The following is an 18128-nucleotide window of genomic DNA, read 5'->3' on the forward strand; positions in this document are numbered from 1 at the left end:
TCTTCCAGCTGATCTTTGTGTGTGTTTTGTGATGTTGGCTGGTGTGTAAGAATCCAGGTTGAGCTGTAACAACACAGCCAGCAGCCAACTGCTCACACAGGGACTCACTGACACACTATGAGCTCAAACCTCCAGTCAAAACCAGAGTTTAACAGTGCTTTCTTAGGTTAGGATAGTACAGCAAGCAATCCGTCCATACAGTCTATTCATACATCTGTCTGCACATACATGCATGCATACATACATATGTACATACACACAGCAATCAAGCAAAGCCACATACTCAGCCACGCTCCCGTGCATCCATTGTTACTGCATTTCAAATGTATCACCACATAAAGCCAAGCCTCGGCCTCTAAATGTTACGTGTCTCATCCTCTTACAGTTCCTATTAACAGCTTTAAGTTATTACACTGTTATTCACAGTGTGGTTTTGGAAAGTTAGACAGGTAAAAGAATCTCTGGTTTACACTCACACTTTGCTTAGACTGTATGAACAGGGACGACTCATTCATTTGTAGAATAAATCACATTTGTTAATCCACTGAAAGTGTCTGGTCTCTTCAGAAGGCACCCTTCACCCAATTCTGACATCCTTCATTCAGACCCCTCAGTCTTCTTTCACCCAGCTTTAAACAATATTTCCTTTCTGCACAGTTCTCAAACCCCCTTTCCCTTCCATCCCATCTTGAATCTCCTCCTTCTATTTTATCTTGTCCCTATATTTTATATTGGCACAGCAGCAGGTTCTTGAAAGTCTTTTGAATGTGGCGTTGCACAGTGCATAACAAGCTGGGTTGATAGTAGAGTTGACATAACACAGCCAGTAGCCAATCGCCCAAACTGTGTCAGGCACGCAGGACTGGCAGAAGGTTGAGATCAACACCATCACGTTATATGGTGTCCATGTAATGATGAAAGCCAGCAGGATGGCAAAGATAGTCTTAGTCACCTATAAAGGAAAGGAGAGAGAGGAAAAGTAAATGGATGCTCTGCAGTTCACTAATAGCTGGAAAATCAATTTGCATAGAAGTAAAACTTCAGATGAATCATCTGTGAACTTTGTGTCAGCTCTAAATGTGAACTTCTTACACACTGCAGTGAGCTGACAGTTATGTAGCTCACAGATCTGATGCTCATTATGAAGGCTGACCAGGTTAAATACTAACCACTGTTTTAAACCTCTAGATTAATTTAAGTGTACATAATTAATATCGTAACAACGTGGTGAAAAAGAATCAATCCTTTTGGAATGAGGTCCAAAAGTGCTGAATTATTCAGACGTTCAGCTGTAGCTCTACATAGAACATCATGATAGAACATAGAACATTATCTGTGGCCCATGGCACAGGTCATCTCAAGGCTGAGGGCATTAAAAGCATCTTACAGCTGAGATAAATGCCTGTTACTCCTACTAGCCTTGTAGTTGAATTTCATCCTGACCCACTGACCTATACTGACTGGGTTAGAGCCTAAAACAGAGCAAATGGTTAAGAGTAAGGAACTATTAATGTATCCATATACACATAAGGTTTAATAAGTCATATTTGATTTCTTTGTTGAAGACCTGGTCAAAGGCTGAGTCAAACACTGGAGTCTGAATAACCAGTTCCTGTATCATTTCCACTGGTGTAAGAAACATTATAGAATAAATACATGCACCCAAAGAAACCTGGAAACATCCACAGGAAGAGTCGGTTCAGTTCCCTGTTAGACGTTCTCACGTTTAGTTCCTTCCTGTTTTATTCTGATGGCTGCACTGTGTTCAGTTTTGATTCCCTTGTCTTGTCCCTGATTAGTGTCGGCTGTGTACCCTGGTGTTCCCCCTTTCCCTGAGAACCTTGTGTGCCTGTATAGCATTTGTCTCCCCTCTCTTCTTTGTCATGTTGTGCTGTTTGTCTACTCATGAGGGTCCTTCATGGTTGTCTTAAGGGCTCTGTTACCTGCTGCCAGTTAGACTTTCCCGCCACAGTAAAGGTTTGTCTTTTGTTTATGCAGAGTCTGCATTTTCCCATCAACCCACGATACAATCAGCAACCAAAAACTTTAGCATTTTATTGCACAGTGGTTAGCACTGTTGCCTCACAACAAGAAAGTCCTGGGTTTGAATCCCCCACAGGGACTTTTCTGTGTGCAGTTTCATGTTCTCCTCATACCTGTGTGGGTTCTGCGGGTACTCCGGTTTCCTCCCACAGTCCAAAGAGATAACAGAATCCTTTGTTCAGAGTTTCAGATTAAAAACAGCTGGAAGCACCACTTTTTCATAGATTTTTAAATTTATACTAGTTTATAGGTGATTATAGATTTTATGCTGCAACTGTGAGCTGGACCTTACTGAGTCCACCAAACTGAGTCCCACTGTACAGCTGTGCAAACTGAAACTTCATATGTGCACATTCATCAGCACACAGTTTATTCCATATAGTAAGTTTATGTAGTGTATTAACCTACTTTCTTTTCTCTGGCAGCCATCTGTCTTTTTCTTCTCACTTGGCTTCTAGCAATGCTTGCAAATTTTCTTGCCACAGTCCGAGGGCGGCTGATGGGGATCGAATGCCTCTCGGCTCCATCTACAGGTGGAACAATCTCTATAGCTGTGATGCATTCATCACCAGACTGCTTCGTCACGATCTTTATCTTCGACCACCTTGAAGAGGAAGTGATCTTGTGCATGGCAGAATTGGTTGTTGTTGTGGGTACTGGAGTAGGGTTTGCTAGAGCCTGTAACAAAACAGAGTATTAAGACATTTTATAGTAAGTTTGACCTGTTATTGATGCTTGGGGCACATAAAGTTAGCCAACATCATCTTAGCACGTCGTGTCACTGCTGGCCTCCACACCTCTTCAATATTATCTCTCATCTTCTCTTTGGTCTCCATCTAAGGCTCTTTCCCTAAATTAGGCAACATACGTATGTAAGTGGGTTAGGGGGTAGTAGTGTTGTATATATATATATATATATATATATATATATATATATATATATACAACACTACTACAAATGTTTTTTGTTCTTACTAAAATAATTTGACTGTTATAATGAATTGATTTAATCACTTTAATTACAGTGATTTGTCTACAAAAGATTGCAGCAAATTCAGTTGTTGTGAAGGCTTCAGGGTGCCAGGACGTCTCCTAAAGGTGATTCAGCTGCAGGACCTGTGCAGAGCTTGCTCAGGAATGGCAGCAGGCAGGTGTGAGGGCATCTGCATGTGCACTGAGGTGAAGACTTTTGGAGGATGGCCTGGTGTGAAGAAGGGCTGCAATGAAGCCATTCCAGCACTGGGGTAAAGGCATTATCTCTGAAGCCCCTTTCCAATTGTTTGGGACATCTGGAAAAATGATTGCCTGGAGAATAAAAGCTGAGTGCTGCCATCAGTCCAGTCAAGTCAAGTCAAGTCAAGTTTATTTATAAAGCACATTTAAAACAACGACGTTGACCAAAGTGCTGTACAAGATCTGTAACCCCAAGGACTATACTAAATAAAAATAAAAATATATAAATAAATAAATAAAATAATAAAATAAAAATAAATAAATAAAAACATTAAGAACAATAAATAACATAAGAAAATTAAAAATTAAAACGTTTAAAACAAGTACCATAAAATACCATAAAACAATCATTTAAAAGGAGGTAGCACTGCAGCCAAATGCCAAGGAAAAGAAATGTGTTTTTAATAGAGATTTAAATGTGTGTATCGTCTGAGCTGTGCGGATATGGAGAGGTAGATCGTTCCATAGCTTTGGTGCTGCTGCTGCAAAAGCTCGATCACCTCTCTGTTTTAGTCTAGTTTTAGGCCTCTGTAAGAGCAGCTGGTTCGATGACCTCAGAGCTCTTACAGGGGTGTGACAGTGAAGCAGCTCAGACAGATACAAAGGTGCCAGTCCGTTTAAGGCTTTAAAAGTAAGCAATAAAATCTTAAAATCGATTCTAAAACGGACAGGGAGCCAGTGAAGGGATGACAGGACTGGGGTAATGTGTTCATGCTTTTTTAAACCGGTTAAAAGACGAGCTGCCGCATTCTGGACTACCTGCAGGCGGCGCACAGATGATTGATCTATGCCAAAGTACAGAGAATTACAGTAGTCCAGGCGGGAAGTAATAAAAGCATGAATAACTTTTTCCAGGTCCTGCTGCGGGAGATAAGGTTTTACCTTGGCAATGACTCTGAGTTGGTAAAAACTGATTTTGGTAACAGCACTTACTTGCTTCTCCATTTTAAAACTACTATCTAAAATGACACCCAGATTTTTCACAGCATCACGACAGTGAGGAGCCAAATGACTCGGAGTGCCAGAGGAGTAGCTTGAGGGGTCAAATTTACCAAAGCATATGACCTCGGTTTTGCTTTCATTAAGATTTAGGAAATTGTTTCTCATCCAGGACTTAATGTCACTGAGACAGTTCAGCAGGGGTTCCCATGGATCTCTGCTGTTCAGTTTGATGGGCATATACACCTGGATGTCGTCAGCAAAACAGTGGAAACAAATATTATGTTTCCTAAAAATCGACCCTAGAGGCAACATATACAATGAAAAAAGAATTGGGCCCAGAATGGACCCCTGAGGCACTCCACAAGAAAGCTTTGCTGTGGTAGAAAAACAGTTTCCTAGATGGACAGAGAAACTTCTATCAGTAAGATAAGATCTGAACCAAGTCAGAACCGTGCCTTTAATGCCAATTTCATGTTCTAGGCGGGATAGAAGGATCTCGTGGTCCACAGTGTCAAAGGCAGCTGACAGATCTAGAAGTACTAAAACTGCAGGACTACCAGAGTCCACAGTTAAAAGCAGATCGTTAAAAACTCTTAAAAGAGCCGTCTCTGTGCTGTGACGCATTCTAAAACCTGACTGAGACTTTTCCCACATTCCATGTTCACTTAAAAATGCTTGAAGTTGCTTAAAAACCACTTTTTCAAGAACCTTGGATAAAAATGGTAATTTAGAAATTGGTCTGTAATTTGAAAGAACATCAGGGTCAAGGTTCTTCTTCTTGATTAGAGGCTGTACAACTGCATGTTTAAAGGCAGCTGGAACACAACCAGATGCAAGAGAACTGTTAATTAGAGCCAGTATAGTTGGTCCCACTGAATCAAAAGCCTCTTTAAAAAGGCGAGAGGGAACACAGTCTGTGGGAGAGTTTACAGGTCTCATATTGTGAATCACCTCCTTTAGTGTGGAGAGTGTGACAGGCTCAAACTGCTCAAAGACAGCTCTGCTGGGAGGAGGTGCAGATGAGTCTGTTTCAGGCTGAGGTGATGAAGGCCTGAGGGCAGAAATTTTTTCCACAAAAAATTTCTTAAAGTTTTCGCACAGTGCAGGACAGACCTTCGCTTGGTTCACATTACAGCGAGGATCAGCGAGTGAATTAAAAACACTAAAAAGAAAATGAGGCCTGTGACTGTTACTTGAAACAATGTTAGAGAAATAAGCAGACTTTGCATATTTTACTGCTTTCTGGTATTTCAATAAACAGTTACGCAGGATCTCTAAGGAGACATGGAGCTTATCCTTTTTCCACCTTCTCTCAGCGCGTCTGCACTCACGTCTGAGAGCGCGGGTTGTCTCATCCAGCCAGGGCTGGGAGGAAGGTTTGGTGCGTTTGGTTGTAAAAGGGGCAATACAGTCCAGTACAGCAGTGCAAGCAGATATAAAAGAGTTAGTGAAGTCCTCGGTATTCAGGCTCAAGCAAAAATCCAAATTGCTTAAGTCAGAGTTTTTAAAAGCAGCTGCAAAATCAGCAGCGCATGAAGAGTTAACCAAGCGCACACGACGTGTAGAGGATACTCTATTTATCCCAGAGCTGGGGAGCGCTGCTGTAAATAAAACAGGAAAATGGTCCGATATACCACAGTCACGTATCTCTGTGATGCAGACTCTAAGTCCATAAGACAACACCAGATCCAGTGTGTGACCTTTTTCATGAGTGGGACCACACACGAGTTGTGTTAAGTTAAAAGAGTCAATAAGCGAGGCAAATTCTTTAACCAGTGGACCACTCTCACAACACACATGAATATTAAAGTCACCAACAATTAAAATACGGTCATATTTTAGTATGAGACCCGTCAGCAAGTCAGCAAAGTCACCGATGAAGTCCTTCGTGCACTTCGGTGGTCGGTAAATCACCGCGCAGAGCACCGAGGGGGAAGAGTTTATCTCCAACAGCTGCAGTTCAAAGCTGGCGTACAGGTCTGCCGAGACCTGACGACAGCGAAAACTGCATTTAAATATTGAAGCAAGTCCTCCACCTTTTCCAGAGATCCACGGGGAGCTGAAGAAAGAACAGCCGGGAGGTAAAAGTTCGGAAAAAGGTGCAGACTCACCAGCATGAAGCCACGTCTCAGTCACAAACATAAAATCCAACTGCTGTGCGATGAAAAAGTCATTGAGAAGGAAAGTTTTGTTGGCTAACGATCTAGCATTTAGTAGGGCCATTCGGATGACCAGATCCTTGTTAGCTGAGGCCGGGGCCCGCTTCAACAGGCGAAGGTTAGCATGGTTTACGCCGCCTCCACGATCCCGCATCCTGCGCCAGGACGAGGGACGCCGAGTCTCCAGGATGACAGGTGGGACAATCGGCCTGATCCAGCGACGCCCGAAATCCACAGGCAGCCCAACAGCCTTGAGGCGGCAAAGACCACCATCCAGGGGGTAATGAACAGACAAACCTAGGAGTCTCAGGTAAGTTTTGACCCGCACCGCGATACCTCCCCGCTTTCCGCGTCTCCTCTGGCGTTTGTTGGGGACCGGAGCACTGGGCAGCCGGCGCAAATTCTCAGGTACATCCGATAGGTGTGGAGGAAAAATCGTTGAGTTTTTCTTTACAGTATATGCTGGTACCAAAACAAACTGGAGGTTTAGAAGTGTCTGCCGATCGTAGGTGATCAAAGCGGAGACATCTGGGCAGATGACTACCAGGAACAGAGCTACAGCAAACAATACACAGAACAGCTGACGGCAGGCCGTACACAGTGGCGCCATCTTGGAAAATCAATTCAAAGGAGTCACACCAACAGTGTCACACCAACAGTAAAGCATCCTGAGACCATTCGTGTGTGGGGTTGCTTCTCATCTCAGGGAGTGGGCTTACTCATAATTTTGCCATACAGCACAGCCACGAATGAAGAATAGCACCAAAACATCCTTAGAGCAACTTCTCCTAACAGTCCAAGAGCATCTGAAGAACAATGCCTTTTCCAGCATGATGGAGCTCTGTGCCATCAGGCAAAGCGATACCGCAGTGGCTCAGCGAACAAAACATCGAAAATTTGGGTCCATGGCCAGAAAACTCCCCTGACCCCAATCCCATAGAGAACTTGTGATCAGTCCCCAAGAGCCAGGAGGAACCCAACCACAAATTCTGACAAATGCCAAGCATCGAGTATACAGGAATGGGCTGCGATCAGTCAGGATTGGGCCCAGAAATTGACTGACAGCATGCCAGGACGAATTGTAGAAGTCTTGAAAAGGAAGAGCCAACACTTCAAATATAGAGTCTTTGCATAAACTTAAAGTATGAAATGCTTGTTGTTATCAGTATACCATAGAAACACTTGATCCAAAAACACTGTGAAACCCAACACTCCTGTGCCATTCTCAAAACCTTTGCCCACGACTGTACAGTGCTTACAGGCGATGGTGTGCGGCTGGCAGGTTTAAGGCCCAGTATGCAGGACACAGGAGTTTAATGTGAACTCACAAAAGCAGGTTTAATACTGTAGGTTCCCCAAAAACATTAGAGAAGAAAAACTCGGGCAAGGCAGGAACTAAGAACACAAGGCACATAGGTCTGGGGAACGAATGGAACACTCAGACAACATATACACACCAGGTAATCAGGGAGATAAGACACACCAGGGAACACGGCTGAAAGTCACTGGGGAACGTAGACCTGAACTCTACAGTGAATCAGGAACACAGACTTGACCCAACAGCAGAAGGCAGACACACTGAGGGAACCTAATGAACACAGACACATGAAAGAATATCACACGGGGGGTCTGACACATGGAGGGGGCACACAGAGGGAGGAACTAAACCAAAGCACCAGGATCAGGGAGCAAGATGAAATACACTGAAAATGAAAGCATATAAGAAACAATGTAAACACAAGACAAACCAAGAATCTCATAGAATATTTAAATAAACAAACTCTCAAAGCCTACAAAACACAGTGTGACTGACCCAGGACCAGGACCGCAAGAGTTCAGAACAGATTTGAATTTGATTGTTTAATATTATCCAGTGTGCCAAATACTCAGACTAACAGTCTTACAGAAGGCAGTGGACAAGCTATCCAAAGCCCAAGCAACGGGACAAAGTTTGTGGCATGTGTCAAGCCATAGAGATGTCCAGCATAAGGACTGATGAAGAGCTGTGCTGCAAAGAGCGCACCTTATTTCCTGCATGCCTGTGCCTGCTCAGACTGTTGTTTCCTTTATCAAGCTGGGCCAAGAGTCAGTCTGATCTTGTGAAATAGCACACAAATCATACGCCAAGTCGTTTCACATGTCATGATGCATTCTCCCTTTGCATGCATGTCATTTAAGGCCATTAAATGAGAAGTGAAATGTCTCTTGTGTCATCAGCTATTTAGACACAATCCTACGATATTATGTAGGTGGAGTTGGCACAAGGGTGTCAGAATACCAGAAAAAATGGTAATTAACCAGGCTCAGGAGGGTATGGAGCCATCTGCTACAACCAGCTGAAGGATGAAAATAAACGGAAGAGAAGAGAGAAAAAGGAGGCTGCAGAGCCTGTGGACACAGAACCAATACAAACTACAGGAGACAGCAGAGAAAAGCAGTAGTGGTATAAGCACATGATCAAGTGCTCATGTAAGGTCCCCCAGCAGCTGGAGCCTATACAAGCATAACTAAGGGATGTGCAGGGACTCCTGATGGGCTTTTCAGGGAGCTTTTAGAGCAACCTGATAACAAGGAATTGTTACCAGGTTATATCTGTTAAGAACTGTTGGGACTCCATGAATAAATCACAGGATTTATCCAATAGAAAGCCGCTTTATTCCAAACTATTCCATAATGTAAGCCTGAAATTTGACATAACATTTGACACAGAATGTTCAGAAGAACACAAAATATGATTTACTCACATATTAATGTAGCTTTTAGCTTTTATTGTGCCACATCTGTGAATAGACAGGCTGTGTGACGCTGCAGGAATTTATTAAATTCACTATTACATGCTATAAGATTTAGACAACACAGGGCAGCATAGTGCTGCAGAGGTTAGCATTGTTGCCTCACATGAAGGTCATGCATTGGTGGGGTTAGGTTAATTGGAGATTCTTAATGGCCCATAGGTATAAATGTGAGTGTGAATGGTTGTCTGTCTGGACAGGCTGCTGACCTGTCCAGGTGTACCCTGCCTCTCACCCTGAGACAGCTGGGATAGCCCCCACACAGCCCTGAATCTTTTAAGTGGAAGAGAATGGAGGATTCACACATTAATCTAATCCAATTCAAAGAGACAGTCATTTCAGTAACAGATCCAAAATGAGATAAAACCAATGCTGCTTCTCCTCCTCCCTCCAATGCTCCATGTTAAGTTCAGTTTGGGTCTGAGGACCTGAAATTTGGGGCTCAGCTCTAAACATTTGAAGTGAGGACAGAGCAAAGAGTGAGAGGACACAGCCAAACTTTGGCATCATGATTGCAGCGTTTTGCAACCCACCTGCACCAAGTATGTGCTCGCTCTGACACCTTCGCCTATCTTTCCACATAAATGTATTCTCTTAGTGGCATGCATCACAGCCATAACAAGCAGAAAGTAAGATGTGCATTTTGCAGTAAATTTCATATCTGAGCAAACCAAAAAGAGACATTCTTAATGGTGTTGTTATTCTATGATAATTTATAGCTATATGCGTCAAAGAAAGCTTCTGGTAGTCTATACACACAACCAATTACAAACTTTTGATTTCTAAATCTTAATTTCCAAAATATTACTTACTGCAAGTGAGGTGCTACTCACAATCAGTTTTATCTATGTGCAAGGAACCCTCTTGACTCCTTTTCTGAGACCTATTAATAAAAAAAGAATCACTTTATCTGGACCTTTGAAGTTTGTTCAAAGGAGAATTAAATATTTTACTGAGTTGTTGAAAAAAACTTAGAGAATCTTGGAGAAAATTCTATTAAAGCTTCCAATATTAAAATGTATTACTGACATTGTTCCATCCATTTTCACATTCCTTTTAAACTCTCTACTTTATTGCTCTTCAATAAAGTATTCACAGTGACTATGCCTGTTATTAAAAATGATCAAGATCAATATGATTTTCCATATTTTTTATTTTATATTCTGTGCAATCAATTGATGTTAGTTTTCATTTCTACTGTATGTGCTAGTTGCTGATCATTATCTCCCAACAGTTCTGACAGATGGATGTAGTATGTATGTATGTCTGTCTATCTAATTTTATTTATAACCTCAAGGCGCTTTAAACTGTAAAGACCCTACAATAATACAGAGAAAACCCAACAGTCAAAGCGACCCCCTATGAGCAGCACTTGGTGACAGTGGGAAGGATAAACTCCCTTTAACAGGAAGAAACCTTCGACCTCATAACATTTTATTACAGAGATTAGAGCATACTATAGGTATTAAAGGTACTGCACTGCAGTGGTTTGAATCATATTTATCTAATAGACTCCAATTTGTTCATGTAAATGGGGAGTCTTCTTCACACACTAAGGTTAATTATGGAGTTCCACAGGGTTCTGTGCTGGAACAAATTTTATTTACATTATACATGCTTCCCTTAGGCAACATTATTAGAAAGGATTGCATACATTTTCATTGTTATGCAGATGATACCCAGCTTTATCTATCAATGAAGCCAGATAACACACACCAATTAACAGAGGTGGGAAGTAACGAAGTACAAATACTTTGTTACTGTACTTAGTTAAACTGCAGGAATGTCTTAAAAACATTAAGGTGTGGATGACCTCTAATTTCCTGCTTCTAAATTCAGATAAAACTGATAAATCTGGAGCATGCTGTATAAATGTTCACATAATAAATTGCACTGATGGACCATAGTGTCACTTATTTAGGAAGGAGTTATAGAGTTTGATGGCCACAGGTAGGAATGAGCTCCTGTGGCGCTCTGTGGTGCATTTTGGTGGGATGAGTCTTGCCCTGAATGTGCTCCTGTGCATCACAGTGCTGTAGAGTGGGTGGGAGCCATTGTTCATAATGGCCCGCAGCTCAGACAGCATCCTCCTCTCCGACTGCCATCAGTGAGTCAAGCTCCACTCCCACCACATCACTGGCTTTGTGGATCAGTTTATTGAGTCTGCTGGCATCTGCCGTCCTCAGCCTGCTGCCCCAGCATGCAACAGCATAGATGATGACACTCACCACCACAGACTCATAGAAGATCCTGAGCATAGTCCAGCAGATGTTGAAGGACCTCAGGCACCTCAAAAAATAGAGACGCCTTTGGCCCTTCTTGTATAGAGCATCAGTGTTCTTAGCCCAGCCCAGTGTACTCCCAGGTATTGGTAGTCCTCTACAGTGTCCATGCTACCCCCACACCCCCATGGACACAGGGGCCATCCTCCTCAAGTCCACCACCTGTTCCTCTGTCTTTGTGGCACTGAGCTCTAGATGGCTGCGCTCACACCAGGCTACAAACTCCTTCACCGTCATCCTGTACTCATCCTCATCACCCCTGCTGATACATCCAACTATTGCTGAGTCATCAGAAAACCCCTGAAGATGGCAGGTCTACCTGCATCATTGTCAACTTATCTTCCAGAAGAGTAGGCCGAATGGTGTTGAAATCACTTGAAAAAACGTGACCCTCATATTGCTGACTGACTTATCCAGGTGAGCGCAGACTCGGTTTAGCAGCTAGATGATGGTGTCCTCAACCCTCAGGCGCAGCTGATAGGCAAACTGATAGATCCCAGAAATGACTGGACCATGGGCCGGAGCTGATCCAGGACTTGGCTGAATAGTCTGAAACCCATCAGTGGAAACATTGTCATCTTGAATATCCCGGGGTGGTTACATCTCTGAAAATCACATTACACTACATTCCTGGTACTCCCTCCGACTCCTGACTAATGCTGTTAGGTCATCCATCTTGTTCTCCAGTGATCTCACATTGGCATGATGAGGAGGGAGATGTGGCTTATATCCCGTCTTCTCTGTGAGCCCCCATCGTTTAGCCCTCACTTTTCCTGTGCGCTGTTTTGTTCCTCCTCTGCATCCCCTGTGCGTCCGTCTTCAAAGCTCCTCAGGAATGTTAGCTATCCTGGTCGCCGTGCCAGCAGCTTCTTTGTTCTCGTTTGTTCTTTGTTGTTTGTTTGTTTACAAACAAAGCGGCCATGTTGCTGCGCATTGGCAGACCAGGAAGGTGAAAGAAGCACTTTCACAGCAAAAGAACTGACTAAAACTCTCAACTTGCATGTTTCGAGAGGGCGCGGCTTCACTAAGCTGCCTTGTATATATAAATAAATATCATTGAGTTAAGAGAGAAAATGAAAAACACAAATAGGAAAGCTGTAACAGACTGCACGCACAGTTCCACGCATGTGCAGTGTGTAATCAGGCCCCATCTTATCTCAAAGACCTCATAGTCCCATATCACCCCAACAGAGCACTTCACTCTCAGACTGCTGGCTTACTTGTGGTTCCTCGGATACTTAAGAGTAGAATGGGAGGCAGAGCCTTCAGCTTTCAGGCCCCTCTTCTGTGGACTGTTTCTTTTCATTCACCTCTGGAGTATAAACAGAGGGTGAAACTCTGTTTATACTCCACTCTGTATTTAATTATTAGTTATTATCAATCTCTGTCTCTCTCCCACAGTTTGTCTTTTGTCCTGTCTCTCCCCCCTCAGCAGATGACCCCCCCTCCCTGAGCCTGGTTCTGCTGGAGGTTTCTTCCTGTTTAAAGGGAGTTTTTCCTTCCCACTGTCACCAAGTGCTGCTCATAGGGGGTCGTTTAGACTGTTGGGTTTCCTCTGTATTATTGTAGGGTCTTTAACTTACAGTATAAAGTGCACTGAGGTCACTGTTGTTGTGATTTTTATAAATAAAACTGAATTGAATTAAAATGAAACAAAGTCTTCTGTTGTGCATCAATATATGTACAAGCTGTCCAATTTTTTTCCTCTATAGTAATTTCTCTATAAGAGAAATAGTTACCATGGAATCAAAACAAAACAAACGCACAAACAAAGCAAACAAAAACCAGCTGTTTGGACACAAACCTCAGCTGTTACTTTGTCGTTGGCATTGTCCTTTGGTTCTCTGGGGGGAATGAAGGCTGTGGATGAATCATTGGAGCTCTCCTTTTCCTCCTAATAGAGCAGACAGATAAAGTTGCCATGAAGCTTTCAGATGTTTAACCACATGTTGCAGCTATACCTCCATGAGCACTTATTCCAAAGGTTTATTCATCAGTACCTGTGTGAGTCCTGGGCTGGGCTGTGCCAGCAGCTGAGGCTGAACAGGTTTGGATTCCTCCACCTTGCCATTCTTCACAGCATCCAAAGCAGTGGTAGTTGAGTCCAAACTGAGTTTGGGAGTAGAGTGGGGACTGGCATGAGGACTAGTCTCATTATTGTTGTTCTGCTTCAACAGGTGACTCTTCATTAAGCAGGGAGTTCTAAAAAAAAAAGGTTTAATAGACAAATTTAAGAATAAACTGGTTCAAAATGTACATAAAAGTGACAAAAATAAGAATGTCTACAATTTTCTTCCACATTATAACATGCACAGATAAATATGAATGATTAATTCTGTAAAATGGTGAATCGTTCTGTAGCACAGTGTGTAGATGATTATTTACTGTTATTGGCCTGGGTAATATAAACTGTATGTGTTTATATTACATCTTGTAGATGCTATAAAGTTTGATTTAAGAGCATTTATAATAAATCGAATGATACTAGCAAACTGCAAACGATTTTCTAAATGTAGGACATACTTTTTAAAAATAATGAAAATGATCTTCAAGTCAGAGAAAGTGTTTTTCGCTTGTCTCAAAGTAATTTGTAAGATATGTGAAGGAAATGACTGGATTCCTCTGACGTCTTACTTTATCCCCTTCTTCTCTTTCTTCTCGGGTTTGTGTTTGGAGACCCGGCTCCTCGAGGCCAGGGAGATGTGAATGTAAAGGACTGTCATGATAATGACAGGGAGATAAAATGCTGCTATTGCTGTCCCAAATGTCACTGCAGGATTAGAAAGGAACTGCAGGAAGGAAAGAAAAGCTGTCATATAAAGCAGGTATTTTTTTTTCTCATGTACAGTCAATATTTTTATGTATTTTAATAAATAATCATCAAAATGACGATTTTCTCAGGGACTCCATTAAAGTGCATATCTGAAATCTAAATGTAAGCCCACTGTGGGAGAATCCCGGAGAGACTGAAAGCATAAAATGCTGTTTAAGATCACCAGATGATCATTATTGACAGTAGTGATGGACACCTCTGCGACCTGCAGGTCACAGCTCACATGGTCACAGTTAGTCTGAATAGTGTACAGTGCGCGCACTCACACACACACCCCCACACACCCTGTGTGAGCTCTGTGTGAGCTCTTATTACAGTGATATACAATTACTGAAAAATAATCTCTGTAGCAATCCTTTTACGGTTTGAATTAATAATCACAATGAACACAAATATTCAAAAATATCAAAATCAAAGAAAGCTCAAATTTTACAGGAATAAGTGCTGGCACCATTCAGCTGGGATTGTATTAAAAACAATGAAAGGCCATTCAACAAAAACCTTTATAAACCCTGCAGTCATCAAAATTAAAGAACACAAGTTAAATTACTGATGGTTTCAAACCTAGGAGGAACTTAGGACAACCTCCTTCAGGGCGTTAGTTTGTTCTTGTTCCACTCATTTCCACTCTGTGGTAGCTGCAGTGGATTTCTTGGTCATGATGTTTTCCTCAATAATCTGGGTTGAGATCATAATTCTGAGCTAGGATTTCATCATTTTAATCTCATTATCTTGGAGGAACTTTCAACCCATTTGCAGTGTGACAGGGTGCAGTGTATAAAACTGAATGGCTTAAGTGCTGGCAGCATGTTGGTGAAGGAGCTTTTCAGTAACATTAGCCTTGTCATGTACACTTGTGGTCACTCATCATTGGGTAATTTTGGGCTTTTAATGGTTTCTTCAAACTGTTCTTTTCCCAGGTTGGAATCATCAAACATCATCAGTGACTCTAAAAAACAAAAACTGGCTGCAGTTTCAATTTATTTTGGATTTTGTCTAATGCTGAAAATTAGATGCGCAGGTTCAAATATATACACGCACTCGTTTGATCTTTTAATAAGTGGTGCTGAAGGTTCTGAATTGGCTTGTTAACTTCTTGCTAGTGATCATAACGGAAAGAGACTCACAGATTCTAAGACCATCATTTCAGACACATATGTACAAGTCATTTGGATGTGTCATCACTTTGTCCAAATGTCTGACCCTCAGACAGAGTGAGGAAATAGGTGAGGATGTTCATAACCAACCCAGGAACCACCGAGACTGAAGCCTGACATGTACATTACTGGAAGCTGCTGGAACATCACCGTCCACAGTGAAGTGAGGTTGGACTGAGAGGGTGCCGACCGAGAAAGAAGGCCCTGCTCCAAAATGAGTACGTTCACGCTTGAATAAAATTTGCAGTTGCCCACATGGACAAGACAAATGCCTTCTGGAGAAAGTTTGATGGTCACATGAAACAAAGACTGAGCTGTTTGGCCACAATGGCCAGCTGCATGTTAAAGGTGACAAGTTAAAGTGAGGCTTTCAGACTTCAGAAAACTGTCACGCATGGTGTTGGTAGCACCATCCTGTGGTGCTGTTTTGCTGCCAGTGGTACTGGTACATTTCACAAAGTGGATGGAATAATGAAGAAGGATTAGCTCCAAATTCTTCAACTGCACCTCAGATCAACAGCAAGACAGTTGAAACTGCTGTTCCAACAGGACAAAGATCCCAACCACACAAAGCTGGTTTTGGAAGGGTGACATTAAGTTTCTGGAATGGTCTTCCCGTTCGGCCGGTGGACTGATGGGAGTCAGCGACGATGAGAAGGTCATTAGTTATTATGGTGTGCTTTGAAGGGTTCACAAAGGTCATGGTTGGATATATGTATGTATATATTTGAGCCTGTATAGATTAGAGAAAATCCAACAGGAATGTAAACGTGTGCACCCAGCTCGTGCATTTTAAAGTCAGTACAGCTGTATGCTGTACAATCTTTCCACTCTGGAAAGAGAACAGTTCAAACAACTCATTAAACTGCAGCTCGCTCTCTAATTTGAATTCCTGCAGCATGTTGGTGAGAGGTTGGCTTCCTTCACATTGTTCACTCAGACACATTTGTTCTTTGGATTCTCATTCATCAGTTTGCATCTTCACCGTTTACAATCTTTGGAGCCACAAACTAGAAAAGTTATCCAGACCACCAAAATCATTCACACCTCTGGTCGTCGCCCTCCTGCATGTTGTTGCAGCTGAGTCAAGAGCACACTAACAGCACATGGCGGACAGCAGGATATTCTGCTAATACTACTACTACTACTACTACTACTACTAATAATAATAATACTTTTTGAATCCAATGGAAGTAAGAAGTAAGCTTCTTAAGCCCTAAGGAGTAAGCCCCCTTATTAATGGGGAAAAAAGAGAATATATTTCTCAGTAATTTGGTGGATTTGTTTACGCCCTGTGATCTATTCAATAAAGTTTTATTCAATGTACCTGAATATAACACTCTCCAGGTGGCACTGTTCTCTGTCCAACGATGAACTGCCAGAACAAGATGGCAGGAGCCCACAGGATGAATGACAGGATCCACGCGGCTGCAATCATTAATCCTGCCATCTTAGTCGTCCTTCTTGTTGGATACGTGAGAGGTTTGGTCACACAGAAATAGCGGTCAAAGCTGATAATTAATAAATTCATCACAGAGGCATTTGAGACAACATAATCTAAAGCTAGCCACAGGTCGCAGACCACCGGCCCAAGTGGCCAGTAACCAACAATGATGTAAACTGTATAGAGATTCATGCTGAACACGCCAATGATCAAGTCAGCGCATGCTAATGAAAATAAGAAATAGTTATTGACAGTTTGTAGGTGACGGTTCACTTTGATGGACAGCATGACTAAAATATTTCCTGTAACAGTCACGAAGCTCAATGATCCTGTAACCATGGCGATAAAAAACATCTCCAGAGCTTTGTACGGACTTCCAGCCCCCACCCCACTGTCAACAGGAGAACAGGACGTTGAATCATTGGTGGATATGTTGCAAGTTGTGTTGGAGAACAGGTCGGCTGTTTGGTTGAGCAAGGAGCCTAAAGGAAGAGAAAAACAGAGGATGGATTGAGAGGTTAATATACAGCGTGCAGTCGTGAGGCTGCTGCCTGTAATAACTGAGATAACAGCTTATTGTTAAAATGTGGGATGACTGGACTGTGAACCACTTCTACAGGCAGATTCACTAACAGTCTGCACCAGTGCATTGAACAGCCACTGTAGGGATTTATTAAAGAGGAAGAGTGAAAGTCATGGACAGTTATTTTTATGTCTTTTCATTTTCAGGGTGCAAAATTTTGGGAGGAGAATATTTAAATGAATGATGCAGACATGATTTACTAAGGCTTGTGGCATTGAAATCTGCTGCAAATATCACTGAATTTGATACTGAAAGAAGCTCGTGTTATTTTTCAGCTGATGTGGGTGATAGCTGCTGCTAGGAGAGGTCATGTGTTTGGAATGAGAGGGTGAGAGGTTATCAGAATGATTGGCACAGGTGATTGTGAGCTCAGTGTCAAAACTGTAACTCTGCTGATGTTTAGAGCTGAGCTCCACGTGGTCTTAATACAGAGCAGAGTGAACTAAAGATGGAGCATCAGAGGGAGGATGGGGGAGACTCCACACACACAAGACACATACGAGGATTTGTGTTACTTTTTCCAGGGAGCTGATGGGTTTGCAGCGACTGGGACACAATGAAAACGAGGATATCTTTTCTGAGCAGTGTAGAGAGCAAGCTTCTTTTTTCTTTGCTTCTCTTTATCAGAGCTATTACATACCATACTGAACTGTCTGTCAA

At 42.3% G+C, this 18128-nt stretch overlaps 1 protein-coding gene across 1 annotated transcript; it reads right to left on the bottom strand.

Moving 5' to 3' along the window:
* Positions 1–719: 719 nt before the first annotated feature.
* LOC115792364 (muscarinic acetylcholine receptor M4-like) lies at positions 720–17239 on the bottom strand. The gene is given in 7 exon segments (XM_030746873.1): positions 720–763; positions 766–952; positions 2452–2721; positions 13256–13345; positions 13452–13653; positions 14086–14240; positions 16769–17239. Coding segments are annotated over 7 exon segments (1419 nt in total).
* Positions 17240–18128: the final 889 nt, after the last annotated feature.

Source organism: Archocentrus centrarchus, chromosome 2 (assembly GCF_007364275.1).
Source record: "Archocentrus centrarchus isolate MPI-CPG fArcCen1 chromosome 2, fArcCen1, whole genome shotgun sequence".
Taxonomy (NCBI): domain Eukaryota; kingdom Metazoa; phylum Chordata; class Actinopteri; order Cichliformes; family Cichlidae; genus Archocentrus; species Archocentrus centrarchus.